This window comes from Nematostella vectensis, chromosome 8 (assembly GCF_932526225.1).
Source record: "Nematostella vectensis chromosome 8, jaNemVect1.1, whole genome shotgun sequence".
NCBI lineage: Eukaryota > Metazoa > Cnidaria > Anthozoa > Actiniaria > Edwardsiidae > Nematostella > Nematostella vectensis.
Genome location: NC_064041.1, coordinates 13,830,085 through 13,857,792, shown reverse-complemented (window position 1 = coordinate 13,857,792; position 27,708 = coordinate 13,830,085). Strand labels below are relative to the sequence as shown.

Here is a 27,708-nt window from a genome sequence, read left to right as displayed (position 1 = left end):
GTGAATAAATCATTTACACATAACAAGCCATAAAAGAAAGTCTTCACAGATGAGACATGCCTCTGCTTTCCCGTAGGAAAATGTTTGTTTTTTGTTCGGTGAATAAAAGACCTGTCAAACGTGATAGGTTAACTAAACAAAATGCTTTTAGTTGTTCCGTGGATCCGTGGACTTCAATATGCTGACAGCCGATCAGTATATAATTTGTAGATGCTACATATGACTTCACTACATGTGTGACTTATTTCTGGGTGACATATGCCTCATGGACATACCAGCGGGAATTCGTTAGGGAGCTAAAAATAAAAGAATGTAAAAATCTTTTGAATTCTTCAAGATCTTACTTGTTATTTGTTTTTCACGCACGCAAGCACATACCCTCCCGCGCATGGAAGAGCTATAAAATAATTGTAATACAACTATACCTGTAATATCAGCTGCAGCAAAGGAGGTAAGAACTAGTGAACCTCGATCTAGACATTCTGCTAATTGATAAGCTGTGGATGACAAAGCTGTAATCGAGCGTTGAGTGTGGTCTTACGCGAACTAAGATTCTCCGGCGCATTAGAAGAACTGTAATTCAAAGAAACTTGTAATTTAACCTTGTTAAATACAATAACAAAGAAGGGAGTTTTTTTAAGAAATACAAGCAAAACTCCTCTGTTGATAGCTGTAGGTGTTATGCCGCTTAAGTAGGGAAGTTTGGAAAACTCTCTGCTAATCTGTTGCGTGTGTAGCGCTTTTTTTATAATAACGTTTAATTTTCAGTTGAGGCTGGACCTTTCATTGGATCATTTTAAGGCTGGAAGTTATCTTTAGCATGTTCTCAATTTTCAGTGTATAACTTTATTTCAAATAACGAAACATCCGCAAATCGTTGTATCGTAGCCCGCAATTATATTATAAGGAAATGACCAGTAGGGGCTTGGCCGTGCCCCCAAATATTTTCTTAATGTTTTTGCATTGCACCCCCAAAATCTTACGTGGCCTGCTAGCATCCTCGATTTGGCAGACAAATTTCAGCAAGAATCAGTTAGGAGCTTAAAATAAAACAATTATTGAATATATAACGATTTATAGATCTGTGCGATCCTAAATGAGACTGCGAGGAGGTTCTCAAAGTTTGCGTCGATTCTGTGTTTAATGGGAAATGTGATATTTTAGCCATTTGCGCGCAAAGTATGCCCAAACTTCAATAAATTTGGATATAAAACAAACATTTGATGTCCATTTAAGTAAGCCCTCACCCCTCTTATGCGAAGAAGTTAATGATGACCCCCAAAGTTTGCAACGTTCTCACTTGGTGCCCCCCTCTCTTGTTTTACAGCCCCCCCGTCCTGATAATTATTGTCCAGCCCCTTAATACACCTGACATCAGTGTAGTGTTATTTTTCGCCATACGACTAGTTCAGGTGTGGGGTTCTCTCTTCCTTTTTGCTTCTGTGACATGAGAGACCTGTTAGCAGGGAAAAAACAAATAAACGTGATAATAAGATGATGCTTTAAGTCAAGGTACGCCCCATGGACATACCAGCGGGAATTCGTTAGGGAGCTAAAAATAAAAGAATGTAAAAACCTTTTGAATTCTTCAAGATCTTACTTGTTATTTGTTTTTCACGCACGCAAGCACATATCCTCCCGCGCATGGAAGAGCTATAAAATAATTGTAATACAATTATACCTGTAATATCAGCTGCAGCAAAGGAGGTAAGAACTAGTGAACCTCGAGCTAGACATTCTGCTAATTGACAAGCTGTGGATGACAAAGCTGTAAACGAGCGTTGAGTGTAGTATTACGCGAACTAAGATTCTATGGCGCATTAGAAGAACTGTAATTCAAAGAAACTTGTAACTAAACCTTTTAAAATACAGTAACAAAGAAGGGAGTTTTTTAAATAAATACAAACAAAACTCCTCTGTTGATAGCTGTAGGTGTTATGCCGCTTAAGTAGGGAAGTTTGGAAAACTCTCTGCTGATCTGTTGCGTGTGTAGCGCTTTTTTTTATAATAACGTTTAATTTTCAGTTGAGGCTGGGCCTTTCTTTGGATCATTTTAAGGCTGAAAGTTATTTTAAGCATGTTCTTAATTTTCAGTGTATAAACTTTTTCAAATTAGAATGCACCCAGAAAAAAATAGGTGAAAGGGGAACCTTATCCACCAAGGAGAGCAAACTTGTAATCTACCGTCGAGTCTCAGGCCAGATCTTACGATACGTACATGATGGACACCAAGACACATCTAAGACACGACACAATGCTGCATCGTCCGTTTGATTGCCCGGAACCTCTAAAGAAATAGGAACTGTGCGAATAGATATCGATATATGAACGTACATATAGAGCCATGCAGTCTTACTACAGTTTGTAATTCGTTACGTTTTAGCACCATGTTGCGGCTTGTCAGGGTTGCATCCAAAGGTCACAGGTTCCGCCTACTCGCTGCCAAGATGGCAAAGGTGAGTGCTGGTCATATTTTATAGATTTTGAGTGAATAATACTTGTTTTGCCTTTGTATCTCTTACTAAAATGCATCATCCTTTTGTCAGTAGATGAACATTATGAAATTAGAAATAATTTGGAGTACATTTTTTAGTCGAAAGTGCGGAATCATAACCGCAGCAGGGGATTGTCAGAGAAAAACATGGACGTGCACCTGGGTCGATAATTGATATTAAATACTCTGAATGCTATTCCTCAGCTCAATGCAATGTCAAAGCCAGTTATGAGTGCCACAGGGAAGTTCATGCCACGACATCTATCCATGATGGCTCTTGAAAACGATCTCCCTAAACTGCCAGTCCCAGCCTTAGATGACACAATGGACAAGTATTTAAATGCCATTCGTCCACTCATAAATGATGATGATTTTGAGAACACCCAAGTGCTTGTGAATGAGTTTAGGAAGAAAGGAGGAATCGGGGAGATTCTACAGGGAAAGCTACTTGAAAGAGCAAAGAAAACTGATAACTGGGTAAGCTTCTCCTGGAACATAATTGTGTTATACATAATGTGCACACATATCATTGTGTGTATATGGAGATTTACTGCAAATTCGAGAACTCTTCAAATCATGGTCATGAAATCCAACTACAAAATAGAATGGAGTTTTAGTCTGTCAAAACCCTTAAGCAGCCTCTGGGAGCCGCCATTTTGTCATCCTAGCAAAGTACCAAGTGTGAAAAAGCATCCATTTCCATCGGCTGATTTTAGGAAGCCAATGCGATGGTTTTGATTGCATTTGGAAAATAATGTATTAAACATTGTTTTTAGACAGATATTTCGAGATTTTAGCGCATTCATACCTTCCAGTTCTTTAAGAACTTTTTTTTGTTGGCCTACTCTTAGATGGCGTCTAAAATCACGCCATCTCATAGCATTGCTTATGTATTGACTAATCAGAGGGTACAAAATTTTGTTCTGTTGCTATTCCTACTTACGAAAGCGAAAAGCGGTTTTGGAATCTTCCTACTAAAACTTCTGCAACTAATTTCCATTTCTCTGAAAAACTATTTTGTTAAAGGAAGAGCCCCCGAATGGTCTTTGGCGAGCACTTGCGAGCTTGCGAGCACTCGTTTTTTATGCGAGACCGAGCATTTTTAGGCGGAAAAAAAATGCGCGAGCATGCGGGCATTAGCCGAAAACTGCGAGCATATTGAAATTTCTGGGGACTATTCGGTGGCCCTACTGAAGGGGTCGTAATGGGGGTGAGAAAACGGCGAAACCGCACACACAAAAAACGGAAACCGCTTAGAAAAACGCCAAAACGCGTCAAAATAAGTCAATAATCGTAATCCTCGCAGTCTAAAGACACAGCAATACCGCGAAATAAAATACGAACAACCGAAAAACCGCGCCAAATTTAAGGCAAAACCGCATCACCGCTAACCCTCACCCCCCTCTCTTACTGATTTTAACATTAACTTTCAGACTGCTAACCCAAACCGTTTTATTTGTCTCTACAAATTCCAAGTCACATAGTTTCGAAGTGTCAATAGTTATTGTGACAGCAACAATCAGTATATTCCTCTCGTGAGCAATAAAATAAAATAATTATTTGTGATACTCCTTTTTGTAGCATGTTCGCATGTGTGAGTAGCTGCTATGTCATCACGCTGAAAAAGTGTGTAAAGTGACCACAATGAGTGACCCCTTTCGCGAGGTTTGCTCGGATATACTTCGGGCTTTGGTCTTTATGAGGCGCTAGTTTAGAATCACTTATAAAAAATAATATCTAAATAATCAAAAGACTTCGGGATTTGTTAAACAAAAAATAAAGTCGATGTAACGTTAAGTTAGTGATTTTTAAAAGTGTTTGCAATTCGTAGCGAAACACACGATGGAGCTCACGTAAACACGCTCCCGTTTCGAGTCGCGTATTTTTGCCCGCATCCGATTCCTTTTAACGGGAAATCAAGTTGCAGCAGTTTCAGAGCTTTATTGAGGTTCTCTGTAGGGTCAAACATATTTAAAGTACTTATTATTTCGTCATGCTCGACAAAACTTTTCGAAGGACAAGAAGGGTTCAATACAAAGCAGTAATAATATATAGATTTAGGCACTGCCTAAAAGCGGAGCCAGCATAAACATTTTTTGTGTTGACTGATCAAAGGTATTATTGGGGGATCTAGGATCCTGCACTCTACTGAGATTTATTTATTGTACCAATCAAATGGATCCAGGCCTTATTCAATAATTTAAATTATGCAGTGCATCAAAGTTAACAAACACAATTCTTGGTGTGAATATGGCTGTCAAAGTTGTCAAGAGTCTAATGGTAAATTCTTATGTCCCATCATAGAAGTTCCATTATGAATATCTTTTTTTTAATCAAAACAATACTCCCACAAGCTTTGCCCTTGTGCAGAAAATGTCATGGATGTAACAGCATTCCAAAGATTCAAAATAATATATTTAGACTGTTTAGTTGCCATACTGTGATTTTTTATGTATTAATTTAGTGGCGATTCTCTCCTTCATTGGACCGAATATTCAGAAAAATGTCTGGAAATTAAAATTCAAAAATAAATCTCCTTTCATGCATTACATATTGGTGCACCCCACTTTACCATATAGTGGCCTTGTTGTTGGTGGCCTACTCCCAAATGAATGCAATGAAGAAAAAACAGATTGAAAATACTAACTTCTAATTTCAAACCAAACCCTTTCATTGATCTATGTTTGGGGTAGAGAGGAATCAAAGAATATCAATTGACTAAAAAATAATCGACGGGAGAGGAGATATAAAGTGAATTGACTCAACTTGAAAGGTTTGGTGAAAAAAATATAACAGTAATGAAAATAATTTGATTGAGCATTTCTTGACATTTCCACTTTCCCATTATCTTAACCCTTTCACCACCACAGGCCTCTAAAGAGGCCATGTCTTTGCTATCCAAGCTATGTGAACAGAAACCTATTATTGAAAAAGAACAAGGTTGTTGCTAGTGTTATAAAGTTTAAGTATCTTGCCCTAAAAAAACCCTTCCCCTTAACACATTGACCCCTTAACCGGCCTGTACCGGCTTTGGGAAGTACCCACAACCCCAAAAATTCATAAATGCAAAATAAACACAACAGGATGAAGATACGCAGGCATCAGTCTAAGGGATAAATGGTCTTGCAGATATGCATCCAACCAAGGTGTTGACATCTACTTTTAAGCCAAATAATAGCACAGGTTCTTTGACAAATCTCAAATCGAACAAGGTGAGAAAAGCAGAATCACCCCTCTCAATAAAACGCTCAAAATACCACACAAGGGAGAGAGATCAGCAAACACAGCTCAAGACACAAATAGATACCTTTATTCTGATCCTCCAGGTACATTTCCATGGCCTCAAAACACAATGTCCACTCCTTGAAGGATTGTACAACCACGAAGATGTCTTTACGTATTGCAAAGCATTCTGGGAGATCCAGGGGAATATTCACGAGGGGAAGGCCAGTCAACACTCCTCTCACCAAAGTCAGATGGATTTTTAGAAGTCTTTTCACCCCGAAGCCAAACAAATCAATTCCAGGTCATACAGACCCAGAATAGCAGTATAAACAATTTTGGAATCAATTTGGTTTCAGAAAAGACAGCATTTAGGAGAGCTGTGGTGATTCATTAGAAAATTATTTTCTCATCCAGGCAAAGCCAAACAAGAAAAAATCATCATGAATCCACCTTTGCTTACAAATATCCATAAGCAAACACTCAATTTTGTCCCAAAAGACTTCATGTTGTCCTGAGACACTCTCCTAATATGCTCATAGCTGTATTTTTGATGAAAAATACAAGCAACCATCAACTTGTGCTGGCTTCAGCACAACGACGAGGGATTAAAACTGGGGACCGCAAAGCACTGTTGGAAAGCTTGGATACCGCTGACTAGGTGCAGCTGTGTTTGACTTTTACGGGCTGTATAAAGCTCAGAATAGGGGGGGAGGTATCTGTTTTCAGTCTGTAAATTTTGTAAATTCAGCTCAAAAAAAGCCAGGAGTCAATGGGTTAATAAAAGTTCCATTAATGTACATTTGTAAAGCTACATTCTGACAAGATTTGTTCTTGCGAAGAACAATGGATGAAACAGGATTTCAAAGATGGAATATAGTGTCAGACACAATTTTAGATAAGATTCAATGCTGAAGTTTTAATGTACCATTTTAAGTGGTGATTTTCCATCCCCATGGGAATTAATATCTACAAATATACATCCAGTAATGCATTATATTTTGTTGTTTTGAGAAACCCTGGATCTAACTATTCCAATGAAATAAATCTAAACATCTAAAATAAATGTAATGGGCAAGAGACTTGGAAAGAAAATCCTAAAAAGAAAATATAAGTAAAGTTATAAATGAAAATTTCTAATTTAAAAATCAAATCTATTTTTGGTGTAGAGGGGAAATAGTAAAGAGCATCAATTGCATAAAAATAGTCAACAGGAAGAAGAAAAAGGAAGAAATATGACTCTTCCTTAAATGTTTGAAAAGAAAATATAATAACAATAATGTGATAATTATATTCAGTACTTTTCTAAAATATCCACTTTCCCATTATCTTTAGGTTGATAGAAAACTGTTTTCTTTACAGATTTATTATTTAAAAAGCAAAAGTTTGTTTTTAGTTTTATATTATATAAGTATCTTGTTCTAAAAAAACCTATGAGTGTGTACTGCTGAATCACATAGTAATGAACTAGTCATTTGCACCCCCTCCCTTATGGTCCCGCAGAAGTCAGGGGTTAATGTGGGGTTTTAGACCACTTTTTAACCAGAATATGTCAAGAGGGGTGGTGGTATTGACTGTTTTTGACTCTTAACTTGGAAACAGGCTTTTATTAAAGTTTAATCCCCCACCCTTCCCTGGGACCATGGGTGTGGGGGTATCAAATGACTAGTGAATAAGAACATCCCACTATTCTCTTCAAGACATGATTTTTAATTCCCATGTCTTCCAGTCTTTAGCATTCATCTTGGCCATCAGGTAGTTCCTGGTTCATAAAAGAGTAAAAACAACTATTTATTATTTCTTTCAAAACAAACCTTTTATCAAGCCATTTATAATCTAACTAATTTTCCACAACTATTTGAAAAAAAATAAACACCTGAGATGCAAGATGCAGACAATAACAACAATACATATTGAAAATAGGGTTTTTTTTAACCTCGGTAAGGAAAATTTCTCTTGTAAGTTGAAAATGCTGCTGTATCTTCTAAGGATATGTATCTTCTTAGGACTAAGAGCACAGGATATAAAGACAAGAACGGTCTTCTTTAGCAGTATTTGACAAATGCAACACGATATTGGTTAGCCTTTATGAAATATCTCAACACAATCAATCTGCCCTGAAGAAGTCTTATTAAAGACGAATTCCAGTTTTTGTTGTATCGTATTTTATTCAACAAAATCAAGAATATAGATAAAACGAAGAATGTCAAAACAAAACCTGTTATGCTCAAATAATTTGATTACTAAGTTAAGTACTCGCATTCTCAAAGCATACAAAAAGGACAACAAAAAGCCTAATAACTGTCATATCCTCAATAGACAATACAAATCGTCGTCCGAAACTCACCTTGCATTGTTTTTTTGGGTCGCTTTCTTGTGCTTCTGTTCGCTTTTTAATGTGAACTGTTACTTGCTTAAATTTACTAGCTAAAACCAGATAAATCTTGGCGTGAATGAATGTTAGTAGATCTCCTCTAGTTGACTTTATCCTTAAGTCACAAAATTTGAGGCAAAATAAATAATCATCGCATAATCGACAAGAAATTTTTCCCCTGCTCCGTGCTTGTATTTAGTCGTCATTTTGGGGCCGAGTGGGGCCTGGGAGTCGCGCGGCTGGCTGGCTGGCTGGCTGGCTGGCTGGCTGGCTGGCTGGCTGGCTGGCTGGCTGGCTGGCTGGCTGGCTGGCTGGCTGGCTGGCTGGCTGGCTGGCTGGCTGGCTGGCTGGCTGGCTGGCTGGCTGGCTGGCTGGCTGGCTGGCTGGCTGGCTGGCTGGCTGGCTGGCTGGCTGGCTGGCTGGCTGGCTGGCTGGCTGGCTGGCTGGCTGGCTGGCTGGCTGGCTGGCTGGCTGGCTGGCTGGCTGGCTGGCTGGCTGGCTGGCTGGCTGGCTGGCTGGCTGGCTGGCTGGCTGGCTGGCTGGCTGGCTGGCTGGCTGGCTGGCTGGCTGGCTGGCTGGCTGGCTGGCTGGCTGGCTGGCTGGCTGGCTGGCTGGCTGGCTGGCTGGCTGGCTGGCTGGCTGGCTGGCTGGCTGGCTGGCGAGTGACACCACAGGGTACCTGCGCGATGACCACAAAAACCAAGTCGCATACCTATACCATATTTCTATGCCTATGGGGCTACGCGCGCGCCGCTAAAAATAATTTTATTACTTCGGTCTTCGGCTGAGAGCCACGTGGCCAAGTGGATAGCTCATTGGACTCGAGTGTGAGAGAGAGGTCATGCATGTTTACGGGCCTTTTCTTTTTCAGATGGCTGGTTGGTGGGAAAACGTTAAGTATCTTGATGTGAGGGTACCAGTTGTAATAAATTCTAATCCTTCGTGGAGCTTTCCCAAGGAAAACTTCTCGGATAGATTTGATTTCATCCGTTACTCAACAAGACTTGTACGAGCTGTCTTGAAGTTCAGGCAAATGGTTGACAAGTAAGTATAGTCCGTAAAACGAAATATGTCAACAACGAGGTTGAACTGGTTGGAAAGGTATGATTTATGCCTCTGTGAAAACAGAGTAGCTTTGTTGAGATTTTTAGCATTAGCCTGTTGTATTTGTAGGCTCGTTTATTTCAACCCTATTCAGACCGGGGGGGGGGGCTTTTAAGGCCCCCAGCACCTTTGATCTGTAATAATTCTTGAACTAGTAGGGCTAGAGCATTGAAATTTGATGACTTTTCCTAAAATTTATCTGGGTTCAGTTTGGTGTTAACAAAATTTTGATATGTGTACCCTGGTAACCATAGTAACCACGTTTTGAGACATTGGTTTAATGAAGGTTTAATTAGGCAAAACACTTTAAGTCGTTAAGATCAACTATTAATACGACCTGCTCAACGTAAATCCATTTCATATAAACGTTTTATACCAAGTTTATAAAAAACACAATAAAAGTTTTAGGGGGGAGGTATGGTGTTGTTTTTTTTGTTAATTTTTGTCCTTCTCGAAATAGTGCTTGTAGAAATAGAAAAAAAAACATCCATATCCATCTGAAATCATTAATACAACTTGAAAAGAAGATGAAATATTGTCAAAAAGCTTCAGTTTTTATTGATTAAAATAAATAACTTTCATTAAATCCAAGATGGCGAGTCCAAGATGGCGGATGCTTATGTCACATAATTAGCTAGAATTCGCTATTCTTTTTTAAACTGACATCTAAATTTGGCAAAATCCTTTTTATATTCCTCTATTTTAAATAAAAAGTAGAAAAAAACAAACTGCCTTAGATGACACAATGGACAAGTATTTAAATGCCATTCGTCCACTCATAAATGATGATGATTTTGAGAACACCCAAGTGCTTGTCAATGAGTTTAGAAAGAAAGGAGGCATTCGGGAGATTCTACAGGGAAAGCTACTTGAAAGAGCAAAGAAAACTGATAACTGGGTAAGCTTCTCCTGGAACATAATTGTGTTATACATAATGTGCACACATATCATTGTGTGTATATGGAGATTTACTGCAAATTCGAGAACTCTTCAAATCATGGTCATGAAATCCAACTACAAAATAGAATGAGTTTAGAAAGCTTCAGATTTTGCCACCCAGTTTTTATTGATTTAAATAAATAACTTTCATTAAATCCAAGATGGCAGATTCAAGATGGCGGATCCAAGATGGCTAGAATTCGCTATTCTTTTTTAAACTGACATCTAAATTTGGCAAAATAATTTTTATATTCCTCTATTTTAAATAAAAAGTAAAAAAAAAACATTTTGGGAAAGATATTTAAATTATTACTTTAATTAAAAGTCCAGTTGCAAACTTATGCTATATTAAAGGTACCGTGCCAATCAATGACGTCACAGGTGTCATAAATTGTTGTCATAGAAACAGTGTCACTAATATTATAAGTCTACTGCAAGATTATCGTAAAAAGACATACAGAAATACACATCTAACAAAAACAGAAATATTGCTCGTTTCTGCTCATTTAAAAGAGGTCATCGTGACGTCACAAAGTCAATTTTTTGAAGAATATCGGTCGCTTTTTGAATACCAATACTGATTATGATAACTTATTTGGATTTTGGATGTTCTATGCAAAAGTTTCGAAATGTAGGCTATTTATAACCATATGTACTTAAATGACGTCATATTGTGTTGCTATGGCAACGCAATATACCATTTTGTTCCTCTTTGTCAGGTAATGATTCTCTGAAAACTTGGTCATAATAGCTCCAATGGTTCAAAAGTTACGGATGGGGGGCCGAAAGAGCCCCCCCCCCCCCCCCCCCCCCCCGGTCAGAGGAAGCCTCAAAAAGCCCGGTCTGAATAGGGTTAAGGGAACATCTTTAGCTCCCGTTTTTTTTTAAGCGGCAATCAATCGCACCAGTTTACTTCCGAGCACCCGGAACCATACACTATTGTATATACCCAGCGTTTCTGTCTGCTAGTCATTTTCGAGCACTCTAGGCCTGGCAGAAAAACAATATTTATACCTGTTTACATTGATAGTATTAAAACCCATGAGTAGAAAGTATGCTTAAATGCATTAGGAAGCTATCACTCTATTCATTATCGCTCTAGGAAGCTACAACACTCCAAAATTTCTGCCATCCTGGCCATGCTGTTGATCACAATGGTTTGTTTCAAAACTTTGACAAAAACAAACATACAAAGTTCCATGACATTGATATATATTTTTTTTGCCTGATGCATTTTCAGAAAATCCGCTCTTCAGCCCAGCTTGGTGTTTATGAAATCGATCCGATTAATGATTTTCATTTCAGTGATCAGTTGAGCATTGACAAGATGGGTAACAAACCCCTCAACATGTACCAGTATAAACTTTTCTTCTGTGGATGCCGTGTCCCCCAACTCAACAGAGACAAGTATTATGTGGCAGCAAAAGGACAAGCCAAGCATATTGTTGTTGCTCATAGAAATCAGTTCTACTCAGTTGACGTGTACGACAGTAAAGGACAACCTCTTGGTGAGCCTGAGATAGCAGCCCAGCTACTGAAGATTGTACAGAACACAGAACCAGAGGAACCTCCAGTGGGGGTATTCACCAGTGAGAATAGAGATGTGTGGGCCAAGGAAAGATACGCAATGGCTAAAGGTTAGCTAAACTATCACTGTAGTATCAGTAGCACTCATATAGGAGTCGGAGGATGCCCGTTCCATCCCCCCCCCCTTTCTAAAATTATGAGGATATGAAAATTAGGGCATGGATTTTCTATTTTACTAAAATTGCATTTGACCAAAAGTATATACTGTAGGTGAAAATCCTGTTAGGATTGCACTAGGTGAGTTCTATGTGCTCTAGTCATCTATTAGTTTTCTGGTCAAACCAAACCGGTTTAGAGCTGCCGGTATTTGTACAATCCTATACATTTAACAAACATAACAAACATTTTTTAGGGCCTTTTTACCCCACCCATGAACCCCACACAAATTGGTGCGTCATCCTCAAATTCACATTCATTATTTTGTACCACGCAGTGGTATGCAAGTTGTTTGATAACTTGCTCGATGGCTGACAATTATTATTTCATTCACTAATTCGTGGCGGCGGAATTGCCTTATGATTGCGGAAGGTAAACATTAAAACTCATTCTCTAAATTAAACGTTCATGCAAACCAGCTTTCAGGTGTAATGTTAATACACCGAACCACAGTATAATGTTATTTGTCAATACGACTGATCAGGTGTGGTTCTCTCTTCCTTTTTGCTTCTGTGACATGAGAGACCTGTTAGCAGGGAAAAAGCAAGTACACATGTGACAATGAGATGGTGCCTTAAGTAAAGGCGTGCCTGTGTTTTCTTTTACTTCCACTAAAGGTCAATATTTCCATTCCAATTCAACTCAGATCGCAATAATAGAGCCAACTTTAAGATGATTGAGAGCAGTATATGCGTTCTGTGTCTGGATAAACCCTGTCCTCCATCAACACAAGTCCCAAGTATCACAGAGTGTCCATCGGACTCCGTCACAGGATGTCAGACTCTCCATGCATATGGCGATGGCATCGAGTATAACAGCCTTAACCGGTGGTTTGATAAGCCTTTCCAGGTGTGTAATGCGTAACAGACAAATAACCTTGTTATTTGTTTGACCACGGACGTGCCCCCACCCCACCCCCTACTTGTCCACTAGTCAACTTAGCCAAATCAACACTTTTCTATACCGTGGTTGTGTTTATTATGATGTTCACAGTTCACAGTCAGTGAAGATGGTAACAGCGGCGGATGTTTTGAACACACCTGCGCAGATGGTTCAACAGTACAGAGAGTGTCGGATCCAATCATGAAAGAAAGGTTTGTTTCTATAGTGCATTTTGAAAACTGTATTTTCTTCGTCATCCTCTTCAAATCAAAAGAACAAACAAGAAGTTGGTATTTTTAAGTGCAGCTCGCGTGAGATTGACCCAAAATTTCTCTCAATGCTGCTATAGTATCTCTCGTCAACCACCATTTTTTCATAGTAGAATATCAAGTAAGAGAAATTTCCATCATCCAATATCCATCCATTTTCATCTCCTTATGGAATTTCGAGGCTTTTTTGCATAATGTCAATCATTTTTTTATTAAAATGATAACAATGGCGTGGCTGACTTTTACTCTTTAATCTTATTTAAAAACTTTATGAATATCTCACTGAACTCTATAAAATTGTTTGAACTTGGTTAGATTTGTCAAAATAAAGATGGTTCTTTTTCTAGAAAAGACTACAAATCAATTAAAGTTAAAGATAGATCTGATCTTGCTGCACCTCAAAAAATGAAGTGGAACCTTAAACCCAGTACTTTGCAAAACATGGAGACAGCTAAGGATCGTCTTGACAGGTAAGTAACTGTAAATAATACATAGCGATTAGAATAACGATGATATGATCAAACGTTAAAGAGAAATTAGTATAACGAGGGGATTGTTAATGGTAAAAATGGTGATGGTGGTGGTGCTTATTTTGTTGGTGGTATTGTGACACCAGGAGCGGATCCAGGATTTCAAAATGGGGGGTGGATAATGGCCGGATAGACGGATTATAACTGATCCAGTCTTTCTTGTAATTCACATAGATCTCAGATCTTTTGGTGAAAAAGCGGGGTGGATATCCACCCCCCCCCCCCCTCCCCCTGTATCCGCCCCTGGACACTGTTTATCAGTGTTGGTGATACTGAAGATGATAGTGATGATAAATGGTGATTCAATAATGGAACTATTTCTGGCTGCACACATGCTAACGCATGCCTTGCCTTTTGATTGAATGATTTGTTTCTACGTAAGACTACAAGCTCAGGTGATCTGAGGCATGGCTCTAAGGAGTCATACGGGAAAATCACACAAAATAGTGTATCTTCAAGGGGTTGAAAAATGCATGAAAATGTCAAATGAGTTTATCTTGTGAAACGGCAACAAAATATGTCTTTTAACCATGGAAACCAAGGTCACGTGAGTAAAAGGCGGCCATCTTGGATTTTTTATAAATTGCTCCTGCCTCAGACCTTAAACTTAACCAAATGCTACGAAAATTGTATTTATTTGTAGGTATTAGCTGCCTGCACAAGACTGCAAATTGGGGTAACTTTAAAAAAAAAAAATCACAAGTTTTTCCTAAACTTATCCTAATTTTCTATCTTATGCAGACAGCTAATACCTATAAATTAATACAATTTTCGTAGCATTTGGTTAAGTTTAAGGTCTGAGGCAGGAGCAATTTATAAAATATCCAAGATAGGCGCCTCTTAGTCACGTGACCTTAATTTCCAAAGACTTTTTGTGACCGTTTTACAAGATAAACTCGCTTTACAAGTTTCATGCTTTTATACCTAAACCCCTTGCACGGCAAGTCGAGTTTGCACCTAGCGCAGACATGTGGCATATTAGGAGAAAACGCGGAATATTCCATTTGTCAGCGCGCGTCTTCCCCCAGAGAATATTCCGTGTCTTACACATGTCTTATGCCTGGTGCACACTAGCAACATAACAACATAACGACATGGGCGCGCGCACTATGTTTAGCCCGACATAACGACATGGACATAATGACATAAAAGAAAAAACATGTTTTTTTTCTCTTATGTCCATGTCGTTATGTCGAAGATAAGAGTGCGCGCGCCCATGTCGTTATGTCGATATTTCGCTAGTGTGCACTAGGCATTACACGGGTAGAGGGGAGCGATAACGTACCATATCCGCACGTCTTTCTACCTATGATTATCAGGCGCTTACTCAAGTATTCGCCGAGTCTTCCGCTAGTATTCGCAAGCGTAAGCGCGTGTCTTCCGCAGTACAGACAAGGTGATTATATGTGCATATCTAAATATTCCCTAGGTTTTCCTATAGGTGAATATTTGCGTTTACTGAAGTATTCGCCGCGTCTTCCACTTGCTATTCGCTAGCGTAAGCGCGTGTCTTCCGCAGTGCAGACAAGGTGATTATATGTGCATATCTAAATATTCCCCTGGTTTTCCTATAGGTGATTATTTGCGTTTACTAAAATATTCGCCGTGTCTTACGCTAGTATTCGCTAGCGTAATGAAATTCAAACCAAGACTTGTTGCCCTGCTATTTGTAATCCATCGAATCCTAAATAGCCAGAAACAAACACAGTTACAACAATATAGCTGTTTGAAATACCAAGCCAGCTATTGCCGAATTTGGCATTTCATTGAAAGCACAAGTTTCGATAAAACATATACTTTTTAGTATATATCTATAGAAGAGTTGTCATGCAAGTTCGACGGCGCTTGCACGTAATTTTGATCTATCAAAATATTTTGAGTACATCGATATCGACGCTTTCAAACAAAAGGCATATACATTTGGCAATTTGCTTGTTTTCAATCTCTAAACAGCTATTTTTAGTCCATGGTATTTGGCTTTTCAGTGTTCGAAAGAATTATGAAACCTGTGTTACAACAAGTTCGTATCAGCGCGGCTATAATAGTATTCTTTTCTAAACAAACTTTAAACAATTGAGCGCACATACCACCTTAAAATAATTTTAGAATCTTGAAACGAGGAAGCAAACGCATGGGTCGGAGAACAAAAAAAGAACACAGGCCGTGCACGGCTGAGGAGAAGGGCGAATGAAAGATTTGTGGCCTGTAAAGAGTTTGTTTCTAACTGTTCACTGTGTCACATATCTGTTACAATATCTGGGTTCCCTGTGGTAAGAACAATAAAGTCCCGGATGCACTCCTCCATCTTGGCTACAGAGCTAAACACTCGTGTTGTTGTCTTTCTCTGATCTTCTCGTGAGATTATCTACTGTTAACCCACATCTTGAAACATGGTGGCAGCGTGGTTAGCTAATTTATCTTGATCTCAACTGGAACTTCAAGTTGTGGGCTGTGTTTTGACGAATTTCCTTGCTAAATTCGCGTTCAAAACTCGCTCGACTCTCGACCTCAGACCACGTGGATTGAACCTACACTGCTCTGTACTGTGCCATGCCTGCTACTGGCGAATCTGAAGAGACTCCTCCAGCTCCTCCACCTGCAGCATCATCTTTTCAGCCGGGTTATGCCTTTAAACCGCCTGAGCCCGTAAAATTGCCAAAGAATGGAGTTGAAAAGTTGGAAAATATGGAAACAGCTGTGGCAGCATTATTGTATCGTCTCTAACGCCGATTCACACTCGCCTCAATTCAAGAAATCTCTCTTGATCTCTACCATGGGAATAGAAGCTTTACAAATCTACAATGGCTGTGACCCTGTAGAAACTGACACTGCTAAAGATATACTAACCAAACTTGATGCTCACATACTTGGTGAAACCAACGAGACCTTCGAGAGGTACAAGTTCAACACTTGAGTCCAGAAACCTGATGAGAGTATTGACAGCTATGTTGCAAGCCTGAAGACATTGGCCGAGACTTGCAATTTCTGTGAGTGCTTAAAAACTCCCTTACTGAGGGATAGAGTGGTACTTGGTGTGAAAGATGATCATACCAGAAAGCGTCTGCTGCAAGAAGGAAAACTCACTCTACAGAAAGCACTTGACATTTGTCACAGTTATGAGAAAACGTCTGATCAACTGAAGATTATTTCTGGAAAGGAAGAGGAGGTACACCGATTGAATATAAACAAGCAAAAAACAAAAGGAGCTTCACATGGTCAAAGGAACAAGCCAGTCGGTAATGGTAAACCTGGAGGCACGAATCCTCGTCAAGCTGCTAAATGCAAATTTTGTGGCTATTCTCACACTCTAAAGAAGGAATTCTGCAAAGCTTGGGGGAAGAGATGCAATAATTGCAAGGCTCCCAACCATTTCTCGAGTTGCTGTCCAATTTTGGGTGGCAAGAAACAAGTACATACTGTTGGTGACGGATCTGACTCCGATTCCTCTGATGAAATGGTATGCCCAGTCATATCTGAATCAATTAACTCTGTCTCTAGTGGTCCCATATATGCTGAGATGTGTCTAAAATATGGACGGAGAGTCAAATTCCAGGTTGATTGCGGTGCCACAGTCAATGTTATAAATCAGAAATATGTGCCGCAAAACACACAACTCCAAGAATCGAAAAATACACTGAGCATGTACAACAAAACTACTCTTAAACCAGTGGGAAAGTGTCGGATTATCACTATAAATCTGATTACGAAGAAGAAGTATAATGTCATGTTTGAAGTTGTGAAAGAGGATTTAACACCCTTGCTTAGCAGAAAAGCAGCGGAACAGATGAAGCTCATCACGGTCAACTATGATAACTTCAAGCAGGTCCATGTAGTCGCTGATGGATTCACAGAATTGGTGACTGAATACAAAGCTGTATTTGATGACACTGCTGTAGGATGTTTCTCAGGAAAAGTAAATCTCAAGGTTGATGGCAATGCTGTGCCTACTCAAAGTCCACCACGACGAGTACCTATCAGTGTTAAACCTGCACTTGAGAAAGAGTTACACAACCTTGTCAAGCTTTGAGTCCTGAAGCCTGTAACTGAGCCAACTCAATGGTGCTCACAGATCTCTATACAGAAGAAGAAGAATGACCAGCTCAGGATCTGTCTTGACCCAAGAGTCTTGAATGAAGCTCTTCAGAGGGAAATATACCCTCTCCCGACAATTGATGATATCCTGCCTGAGCTCGCCAATGCTAAGCTGTTTAGTAAGTTTGATCTTGCTCATGGTTACTGGCACTGTGAACTTGATGAAGAGAGTAGTTACATGACCACATTCATCACTGTGAATGGCAGATTTCGTTGGTGTCGTCTCCTATTTGGTCTCAAAGTCAGTTCTGAGATATTCCAGCGTAAGCTCATGGAGAGTCTATCAGGTCTTCGTGGAGTGGTCTGTGTGGCTGATGACATTCTAGTTTATGGACATTCTGAGGGTGACCATGATGAGAAATTGAGAAATCTACTTGATGTTTGTGCTAGAAATAACATTAAGCTGAATCACCAGAAGAGTGTGTTCAAGACCACTGAAGTTGAGTTCCTTGGTCACGTCGTGACAAGTGAGGGTCTAAAACCTGATATGAAGAAAGTCGAAGCCATTCTTAAAATGGAAAACCTCACTGATGTTGAGGGAGCTCGACTTGTCCAGGGAATGGTAACTTATCTCGCAAAGTTCCTTCCTCAACTCTCCACGGTAATGGATCCTATTCGTCGACTCACTAGACAAGATGTGGAATGGGAATGGAGTGAGGAACAGGATCATGCGATGAAAGAAATAAAGAGACTAGTGACTACAGCTCCTGTACTTGCTTATTATGATCCTGACAAAGAACTTGTGATTCAATGTGATGCCTCAAGCACTGGTTTAGGCACTGTTTTACTACAAGAAGGAAAGCCGCTGTGTTATGCCAGTCGTGCCCTTACTACTACGGAATGCGGGTTCGCGCAAATTGAGAAAGAGTGCCTGGCAATTGTGTTCTCACTGGAACGTTTCCACCAATATACGTTTGGACGGAAAACCATTGTGCATAGTGATCATAAACCACTGGAAATGATTGTACGCAAGCCACTGCACAAGTCCCCAAAGCGTCTTCAAGGTATGATGCTTAGACTTATACAGTATGACATTGAAGTTGTATATAAGAAGGGCAAGGAGATGTACATAGCTGATACTTCATCTCGTGCATACTTGCCTGATGATACTGAACACAAGGATAGTTTTGCTAAGATTAATGCTGTTGGTCACCTAAGAATTAGAGAAGAAAGGCTTAGACAGCTAAAGAAAGCCACTGAAACGGATGATACTCTGCAAACTCTGAAATCAGTCATTCTTAAAGGATGGCCAGACTCGAGACAGGAACTGCCTACTCAGGTTACACCATACTTTTCCTATAGAGATGAACTGACCTTACATGATGGATTGATCTTTAAGGGAGAACGAGTCATCGGGCCTGAGAGCATGCGTAAGGAGATCAAAGACCATCTCCACATATCACATCTTGGAGGTGAGAGTATGTTAAGACGTGCACGTGAATGCATATTTTGGCCTGGTATGTCTGCAGAAATCAAACAGCTAGCGGGTGTTTGTGATGCCTGTCAAACATTTGCTAAAGCTCAACAGAAAGAAACACTCATAACTATAGAAGCTAAAGCACCATGGGAAATTGTTGGTGTTGATTTATTCTCATGGAACAACAAAGACTACCTACTAACAGTTGACTATTTTAGTGGATACTGGGAAGTTGACCTTCTTAAGAAAACGGACTCCCCTGCAGTGATTAGGAAACTGAAACAACACTTCTCAAGATATGGTGTTCCTGTACAACTAGTCAGTGATGGAGGACCTCAGTTTGATGCCAAAGAGTTTGAGGACTTTGCTTATGAATGGGACTTTGAGCATAATCTATCTTCACCTGGGCATCCAAATGCAAATGGAAAAGTTGAGTCTGGGGTAAAAGCAGCAAAGGCTGTGCTCTCAAAATGTGCTCAAGACAAAACAGACCCCCAGCTAGCACTCCTTGAGATAAGAAACACACCAACTCAAGGAGCAGGAAGCAGTCCAGCCCAACGCCTTCTCAATCGTCGAACTAAATCTATATTACCCATGACTGATGTACAACTCCAACCTAGGGGAATGGATTTTCTGGAGGAGGACCGGTGTCGACTCAAGTTGGAACAACAACGACAGTGTAAGAACTATAACAAGAATGCTAAGGATCTTGGAATTTTGCAAGAGGGGGATACTATCAGACTGAAACCTTTTAGAAAAGGCAACAAAAAATGGGAAAAGGGTGTGGTTGTTAGGAGACTCGATGAAAGGTCATATGACATCGAAACGCCTTCTTAGAAGTATAGAAGAAACCGAATCGATCTAAGGAAAACTTCGGAAACTCTACCTGAATTGTCGTCAAGGAAACCAGAAGTAGTACTACCACCCGCGGAAATGGAATCTAGCACTACCACCCAATCACCAGAAACACCAGCGCAAGTGGAAACACCTAATGCGGTTGCTGAGGAACAGACACCACCTATAATACCCATACGGAGATCCTCACGGACAACTACGCAACCAAGCTACCTTAGGGATTATGTCACGAGTTAAAACAAGAGACTAATCTGATGTTAAATAGTTGATTGTATCTTTTATTCTTATTGTTTACATTTTGTCTAGAACTGAGAACAATGTTTATCAGCACGTTGCTATACGCAAGGACAATTGTTAGTTATGTTATAAGTATCTGTTTCACTTCCTCAAAAAAGAAAGGATGTTACAATATCTGGGTTCCCTGTGGTAAGAACAATAAAGTCCCGGATGCACTCCTCCATCTTGGCTACAGAGCTAAACACTCGTGTTGTTGTCTTTTTCTGATCTTTTCGTGAGATTATCTACTGTTAACCCACATCTTGAAACAATATCTGTTCTTTCGCGTCTGTTACAGAGGGGTGTGTTAATACACGAACACGCGAAAGAACAGATACTACAGTTACAAACAGGAAGAAAGCTCTGCTAGCAGGGTTGAGGGCCTAGACACTCAAAGCTATCCAGGCGCTTGTGTACTAAGATAAAGGCATGGCAAATTATAATTACTAATTTTACAATTACAGACTTATCTATTGTGATTGGTTTGATTAATAATCGCGACAAACATCATACTGTAGTCCTTGTAGTCCCTTTTCCTGCAGAAAAAAAGAGTGGAAAAATTACATTTATTTTACTATTCGAGTAGACGCGGAGTCTAACTCATGTCTTATCACCGAGGAAGACTTGCGTAAAACACGAGTTTACGCCCGTGGATTATTAGGGAAAGACATGCGAATACGAACAAAAGGGGGGGTACCAAAGCGGGGTTATGAAGACATGCGAATATGCGCGTAAGACATGGGGAATATTCCAGATGTTACACTGTAGAATATTCGAGTAGACGCAGAGTCGACCTCATGTCTTACCACTGGGGAAGACTTGTAGAATACACGAGTTTACATCCGTGGATTATTAGGGGAAGACATGCGAATACGAACAGAAGGGGGTTACCAAAGAGGGGTTATGAAGACATGCGAATATGCGCGTAAGACATGGGGAATATTGCAGATCTTACACTGTAGAATATTCGAGTAGACGCGGTGTCCTCCTTATGTCTTACCACCGTTGTAATTAATAGTCTTGAGTATATCCGGAGAATACTTAAGGAAAAAAGGGGCATATTTACCCCTAGGAGAAAGACGCAAGGAAGACAGAGGAAGATTTCGAATCTTACTTAAATCCGCCCTCGGAGTATATTTGAGAATACTCTACTTTTTTGCCGTGTTGAAGATACGCCATTTTATGTGATTTTGCCGTATAATCTCGAGAGCCATGCCTTAGATCACCTGAAGGATATTTTGCCATTTCGAAGTAAATGAAAGTCTTGTTGAAAAAGCGATGTGCTTTTATACATCGCTCTCGAATAAATGTTGCAATTGGATCACGAGAAATTAATGCAGTAAATACGTACACAGATTTGGTCATCACATAACCAGTCACTTGTTGTTATATCAAGACCCGTTATTACACTGGGTCCTCACGTTTTGCAACTTGCGGACAGTTATTACATTAGGAGCCACATGGTATTACTTTGGGAGCCATTATTACATTAAGTACCACTTGGTATTACGCTAAGAGGTAGTTGTTACATTAGTTGTTATTACGCTAAGAGCCGTTTATTACATTAGTTGTAATTACGCTAAGAGCCGTTATTAGATTAAAAGCTAGTTATTATACATAGGGCTTCAACAGACGTCACACATTTTCTCCGTAGTTATGTGAAGGACACAGACGCCCGGTTGTTTGCATATCAAGGCTATGGTAAAAACTTTATCAAGTCCCTCAAGCTAAGTCCAGACGCCTGGTTCCAGATATCACTTCAGCTGGCGTTCTACAGGTCAGAACCAGTTAAAGAATGTCGATCAACCACTCCTCTGTTATTGTTTATAATTGAAATAAAACGGTTCAATCGCAAGAAAACTTCAAAAATAAAAATACTCAATTGACGGTATTTGATTGAAAATGTATTGGTTACTCGCTTGAATAAGCCGGTGGAAATGGATTGTTTGAGTCACTCGCCATTGAGCGGGAGCATAAAATGGCGACGTGATAGGCCTTCTTTAATATCTTATTGTACGAAATGCCCAACGTTGATTTCTTAGCTAATGTATTAGGCCCGCCCTATTTGGGACCTTACGTAAGACACGTAAATCGCAAAAATCACGTGAATCGAATGGCAAGACTCAGGTAGTGGTCTTTAAGTGACCCCAGTGCATTTTGGTATTATAACAGAACAGTGCAAACCATTTGTCTAGCGCACTGAGCGACGTTATAAAAGAATAAACAACTCAAAGAGCCAGACATGAAATACACTCAGAAATGGCGGACTCTGTCGGACACATTTCAGCCACTTCTCTCCAAACGATTACTTGAAAAGTGTCACGTTGCGCGCTATAAATCAGACTTTCATATATTTTTCCTTATGGTAAAAATAAGGTTCTAGACTTATTATCTTTGCTTTTTGGGGATTTAAAACGTGTCAATCTTTTGTTTAGTATTAGGCGCTATGCATCAAAGCATTTTTTTTTCCCATTCTCCTTGCCATCTCCGTCGTCGTTGCTTCCCTACTCAGCCCTTTACGAGTGCTTGTTTTGCCTTGTTTCTCCGTCGTCGTTGCGTTCCTACTCAGCCCTTTACGAGTACTTGTTTTGTCTTGTTTCTCCGTCGTCGTTGCGTTCCTACTCAGCCCTTCACGAGTGCTTGTTTTGTCTTGTTTCTCGCAGGCTTCATGGACACGTCGCCCCAGCCCACGAGGCAGGCTCCACTCGCCAATTCAAGCTCGGCCGAACAGAAACGATCAGGAGCGCATCTATCGCCACGCACGAGTTTGTCAGGGCGATGACAAGTAAACACGCCTCGGTAAAGGACAATCAAGCCGCCCTGCTGACCAATCAATTTTCTTGAACGTTGCAGTCTCATGGTTTTCGCCGCGAAATCAAAAGCGCCTTGACCAACGTATATTTTTTTTATGTGGCTGAACATGTTGGAGCGTAGTTAAATCTAGTTTGTGCTTTGCTCTGAATAAATATCGGTCGGCCCCTTGGAATCGTGCCTTCCCCCCCCCCCCCCCTCCCCCGTGCTCGTTCGGACCCCTTCACTATTCATTAATATTTCACAGAGAGCTGAGCGTTACGAATTGATGAGGAGAGCGATCAACTATCACTCTACGTACACCAAAGAGGTAAGTGCAATGTCGGGAGCCAAAATAGGAAACGTACCCAAATACACCGCTCTTTAAAAGTGCTTTTGTACAATGTGCCAATATCTAGCGCAAATATATACCGCTGCAGTTTTCTCATATTTCTTGTTATAGGAATTTTATACAACTACACTCGGAAACCGCGCGCTCTGATTGGTCAAGGGACCATTGTGTTATTATTAGAGGCTCACCAAAACTAGACTGTAACATAAGAAAACATGTTTATTGTTGTATGAAACATCTATATTCTGACACAAATATTATCTAAGATATTGAAATTTTAAGTTCAGCCGTTTAATAAATAAATCTCATTTTGTGTGCGTCTGCCCTCTAACAGATGCACAGATGACGTCACAGCGTGTGAAAAACAACAGTCACGTAACTCGACTGCGTCTCGTTGCGTTCACACGCTGTGACGTCGTCTGTGCATCTATTAGAGGGCAGACGCACGCACAAATGAGATCTATTTATTAAACGGCTGAACTTAAAATTTCAATATCTTAGATAATATTTGTATCAGGATATAGATGTTTTTTTTCACGAAACTAAAGTAATGTGCTCACGGAGGTCCAAAATAGCCCCACCTCCCCTCCCCTAATCCCTTTACCCCGTTATTGCCCAGTCTCAGTTTCCCCGTCCAAGCTAATGGTGGAATGTAGGTCATGACTGATGTAGCCTGCGCTTGGTTGGTTTCAGGAGTAGTTTTACATTTATTAATATTTCCTTGTGGATTTGAGAGCGCAGCTGCACACCCCTGCCTTCTGTTCCATGGGAATGACTGACTCTTGACTGACTTTAAGTAATGCTCCCTATAAGAACTAGGCAAAGCCCCATTGTCCTGCGGCAAAAAGCTTTATTATAGCTTTACCACGTAGGATCTTTTTTATACCAATGCATGCAGGACATATAGAAGATAGTAAGATTTTGAAGAAATTGCGTGAAACATGTCTTTTGCTATATACCTCACAGGTGATTTTCTGTGATGTTCCAATCAGAAGAAGCCAGAACAATAGCTGTTAGTCGTCGTATATTTACAAGGTTCCCCATGTCGAATTTACCTGAAAAGCTGGATCAGGCATAGTAATTAACCCTATAACCAAAATATTTAAAAAATATTATGAATCATGTTGTGTTATCTGTATCTTATGCTAAAAAGTTTTGTCTTGGCCAATCAAATTTCTAGAATAAACAAAGGCATTTTTTGAAATGCCAGCGTGCATTTGCCGTTGGGTTGCTTAGTTCGTACACGGAGCATTACTTAAGCTGGTGTCTTCAAACACCTTTCCTAGACTTTGCAGCTAGCCGTTAGATTTGCGCGCCCCCATGTCCGTTATGAATAGGTAGAGCTGATCCACTTTTTACTGAATAAGTGTTCTTTGTTTTAGGATCTTGACGGGAAGGCTGTGGATCTTATGAATAATTACTGAGTGTTCTTTGTTTCAGGCCCTTGACGGGAAGGCTGTGGATCGACATTTGCTGGGTCTCAAGCTGACCGCCGTCGAATCAGGCATCACGCTTCCCGCCATTTTCATGGACCCAAGTTATCATTATTTCTTCCACTTCAAGCTCTTCACCAGTCAGGTCAGTCTTGAACAGAAAGTTGAGGAAAGGGAGGTGGAATGAGGTTAAGTTGGACCATTTATGTAGACCCAAGCTATCAGTATTTCTTCCACTTCAAGCTCTTGACCAGTCAGGTCGGGCCGGAACAGAGGGGGGGTGGAAGGTAGGTGAAATGAGAATGAGTTGGGCATCACACTGTTCGCCATTTACATAGACCCAAGCTATCAGAATTTCTTCCACTTCAAGCTCTCTACCAGTCAGGCCAGTCTTGAACAAAGAGATGGGGAAGGGAGGTGAAATGAGAATGAGATTGGCATCACTTTGTTTGCCATTAACATAGACTCAAGCTTTCAGTATTTCCCACTTATAGCTCTTACAGCACCCCCCCCCCTCCCCTCCTCCAGATTACTTTATCTTAAATTAATGAAGGAAATTAAAGAAATGATATGTAGAAAATGGGGAGGGGCTGGTTATAAAAGTAAAAAGGGGACAGGGGATGATAAAAAATACACGAGAATATAGCTGCTAAATGCAACTATACCAGCTTTGATAGAGTAAAGTGAAGGCAACAAAATATGCCAAGAGGCGAAGAAAATAATGTACATAAAAAAAAAACATTTACTCTAATATCAACGGCCCGTTTCTTTCACAGGTTCCACTAGAGCACGAAAGCTGGGTAGTGATTAGACCCGCAGTGCCTGATGGGTACGGGATCTGCTACAACCCACAGCCGAACAAATTAATGTACAGCGTCTCGACCTTCAATAGTAACCCAGCAACGAACCCAGGCCACTTCGCGACCGCAATGCAGCGAAGCCTCGATGAGATGCAGTTGCTAGGGACGATATAAAAAATATAAAAGATGCGCGGGAAATTTTGGCGCCATGCGCGCGCGTGCCGTAAATGCTCTAATAAGCGACCCCTATCTAAATAACGCCTCCTATGTAATGAACGCTCCCCCCCCCAAAGCCTACTAATTTTTAATGAAAGCCCCTCTCTAATAAACACCCCCCCCCCCTACACCTCCTCCCAGCTTAAAAACAAACCGATATAGGATCAAATTTAATTAATCCGAGTTAAAGGTCATCTTCGCTTTTGCGAATTATCGTGTTGCTATGGTAATCTGGTAATTTCGTCATCATGCACAGCACGCTGTGACCTCGGCATAATATATTGCCGCTTTTAGATTTTTGTTCTCCTGTGCTCAAAATCTAAATCATCATCATCTAAAGATGTTTCATATGTTCTCATTTTAGAAAAAAAGGTGGAATATTTAGGCGTTCATAGACATACAAAACCCTTCAAAGGGGAGGAAGGGGGAAAGAAGTTGCTCCTCCATTTTTACACAGCATATTTTTATTGTGGTCAGTGGTTTTCAATGGGTCTCAAACACGAATGAGCTTTGAATTGAGATGTCCATTGATTGCTGACCGCTAGACCCTCCGGCAAGCTCTTGGCGTGTGTAAAATTTGCATATCAATCACGTCAACTGTATAATCGCCACTCCTTTCAAAGGTGTAGAGAGAAGAGGTTTTAGTTTGTAGAGATTGTATTTAATTTTTCTCGACTATCTGCAAAAGGTAAAAATGATATCACACTTATCCCATGAATTATCCACCCTTCCATGTACTCTAAAATAAATATGACAAGCCTCGGGAGGTGTTTTTGTTAGTAAAAAAATATTGTCATTTTTCATTCGCTATAAGCACTTGCGACGTTTCTTTTAAGATCGGTGCATACAATTATATAAGGAATACCTAACGCTTGAGTGCCCTATCCCAAACCATTCCCAGTCAGATACATACAAATGAATTTTACTAATATGACTGACACCTTTTCTATTGTTATTGCAAGTCCTTTATTTCACTAAGAGCAGGGAGGGCTTGATGCATACTAACGAGCAGGAGTAGGTTAAAAACTAGATATTAACCGTGAATACTAATGAAGGACCATCATATTAAACCTTGAGTAGAAATAAGCAAAAAACGCCATTTTTTTCACCACAGATTTGTTTAAACTGGACGTTGTCTTCTTGCTTTTCTTCTTCGCACCTTTATCAGGTCAGCAGTGTGAGACATTTGAGTCTGTGGACGGAATCCGTCTGACTGGACTGTCTTTCTCAACTTTGCAAGCAGAAAACATTGGTATTTGCAATGACAAGTGCGATACAGACGAGAAATGCAAAAGTATCAACTATAACAAACTGAGCAAGAAATGCGAGTTGAACAAGACGAACAAGGACGCGTTTCCGTCACGAGTGGAACAAGCCAAGTCGACCATCTTTTCCGATGTTCGCCGTCACACAGAAGGTTATTTCCTATCCGTTTTTTTATTCAGCTCCCTCAATGAAAAGATCTCAGATTTTGTGTAAGTTACTGCTTTGCGAATCCTAAGAGTTTGTTGGAAACACCAAGAAACGCCTACTAGTAGGCTAAGCGACGGCTGGAAATAGAGAGAGTCTACAGTAAAATATGCAGAAATAAAATCAACAATTTGGCCTTTCTTCAGCATAAATACATAAAGCGTAGAGCTTGAATTCCAAATTCAAATATGGCGGCTACCTGCTCCATTTCGACACCCTATTGACAACCCACCCGGACTGCTTAATAGCGGTTACAGGGGACTTTAACCCAACCTCTACTCGCCTCTCAGCAGCTACTATTCGCCGTAAATGTGGCTTGACGCAAACCATCAAAGTCTTAACCCGGGATTCTGGTACTTTGGATTGGTTCCTGACAAATAGCCCGAAACGCTGGTCCTCTCCCCTCCCACTGCCCAAGATCGGCAACAGTGGCCACTTTACTGTTATGAT

The 27,708-nt window shown here is 40.2% G+C and overlaps 1 protein-coding gene across 2 annotated transcripts; it reads left to right on the top strand.

Annotated features, from left to right (window-relative positions):
• Window positions 1-353: 353 nt before the first annotated feature.
• On the top strand, window positions 354-26,506 carry LOC5516177 (carnitine O-acetyltransferase). 2 transcript variants are annotated; one of them, XM_048731401.1, is made up of 13 exons: window positions 354-451; window positions 2,384-2,456; window positions 2,699-2,971; window positions 8,962-9,134; window positions 11,439-11,770; window positions 12,523-12,725; window positions 12,870-12,970; window positions 13,375-13,497; window positions 21,852-21,974; window positions 22,861-22,996; window positions 23,256-23,318; window positions 24,780-24,917; window positions 25,549-26,506. In XM_048731401.1, the coding sequence occupies exons 2-13, from the start codon at window positions 2,388-2,390 to the stop codon at window positions 25,744-25,746; spliced, it is 1,932 nt and encodes a 643-aa protein (XP_048587358.1). In that variant the 5' UTR covers window positions 354-451; window positions 2,384-2,387; the 3' UTR covers window positions 25,747-26,506. The 2 variants fall into 2 exon arrangements, with proteins under 2 accessions (XP_048587358.1, XP_048587359.1); XM_048731402.1 differs by lacking the exon at window positions 354-451 and adding an exon at window positions 1,575-1,707.
• Window positions 26,507-27,708: the final 1,202 nt, after the last annotated feature.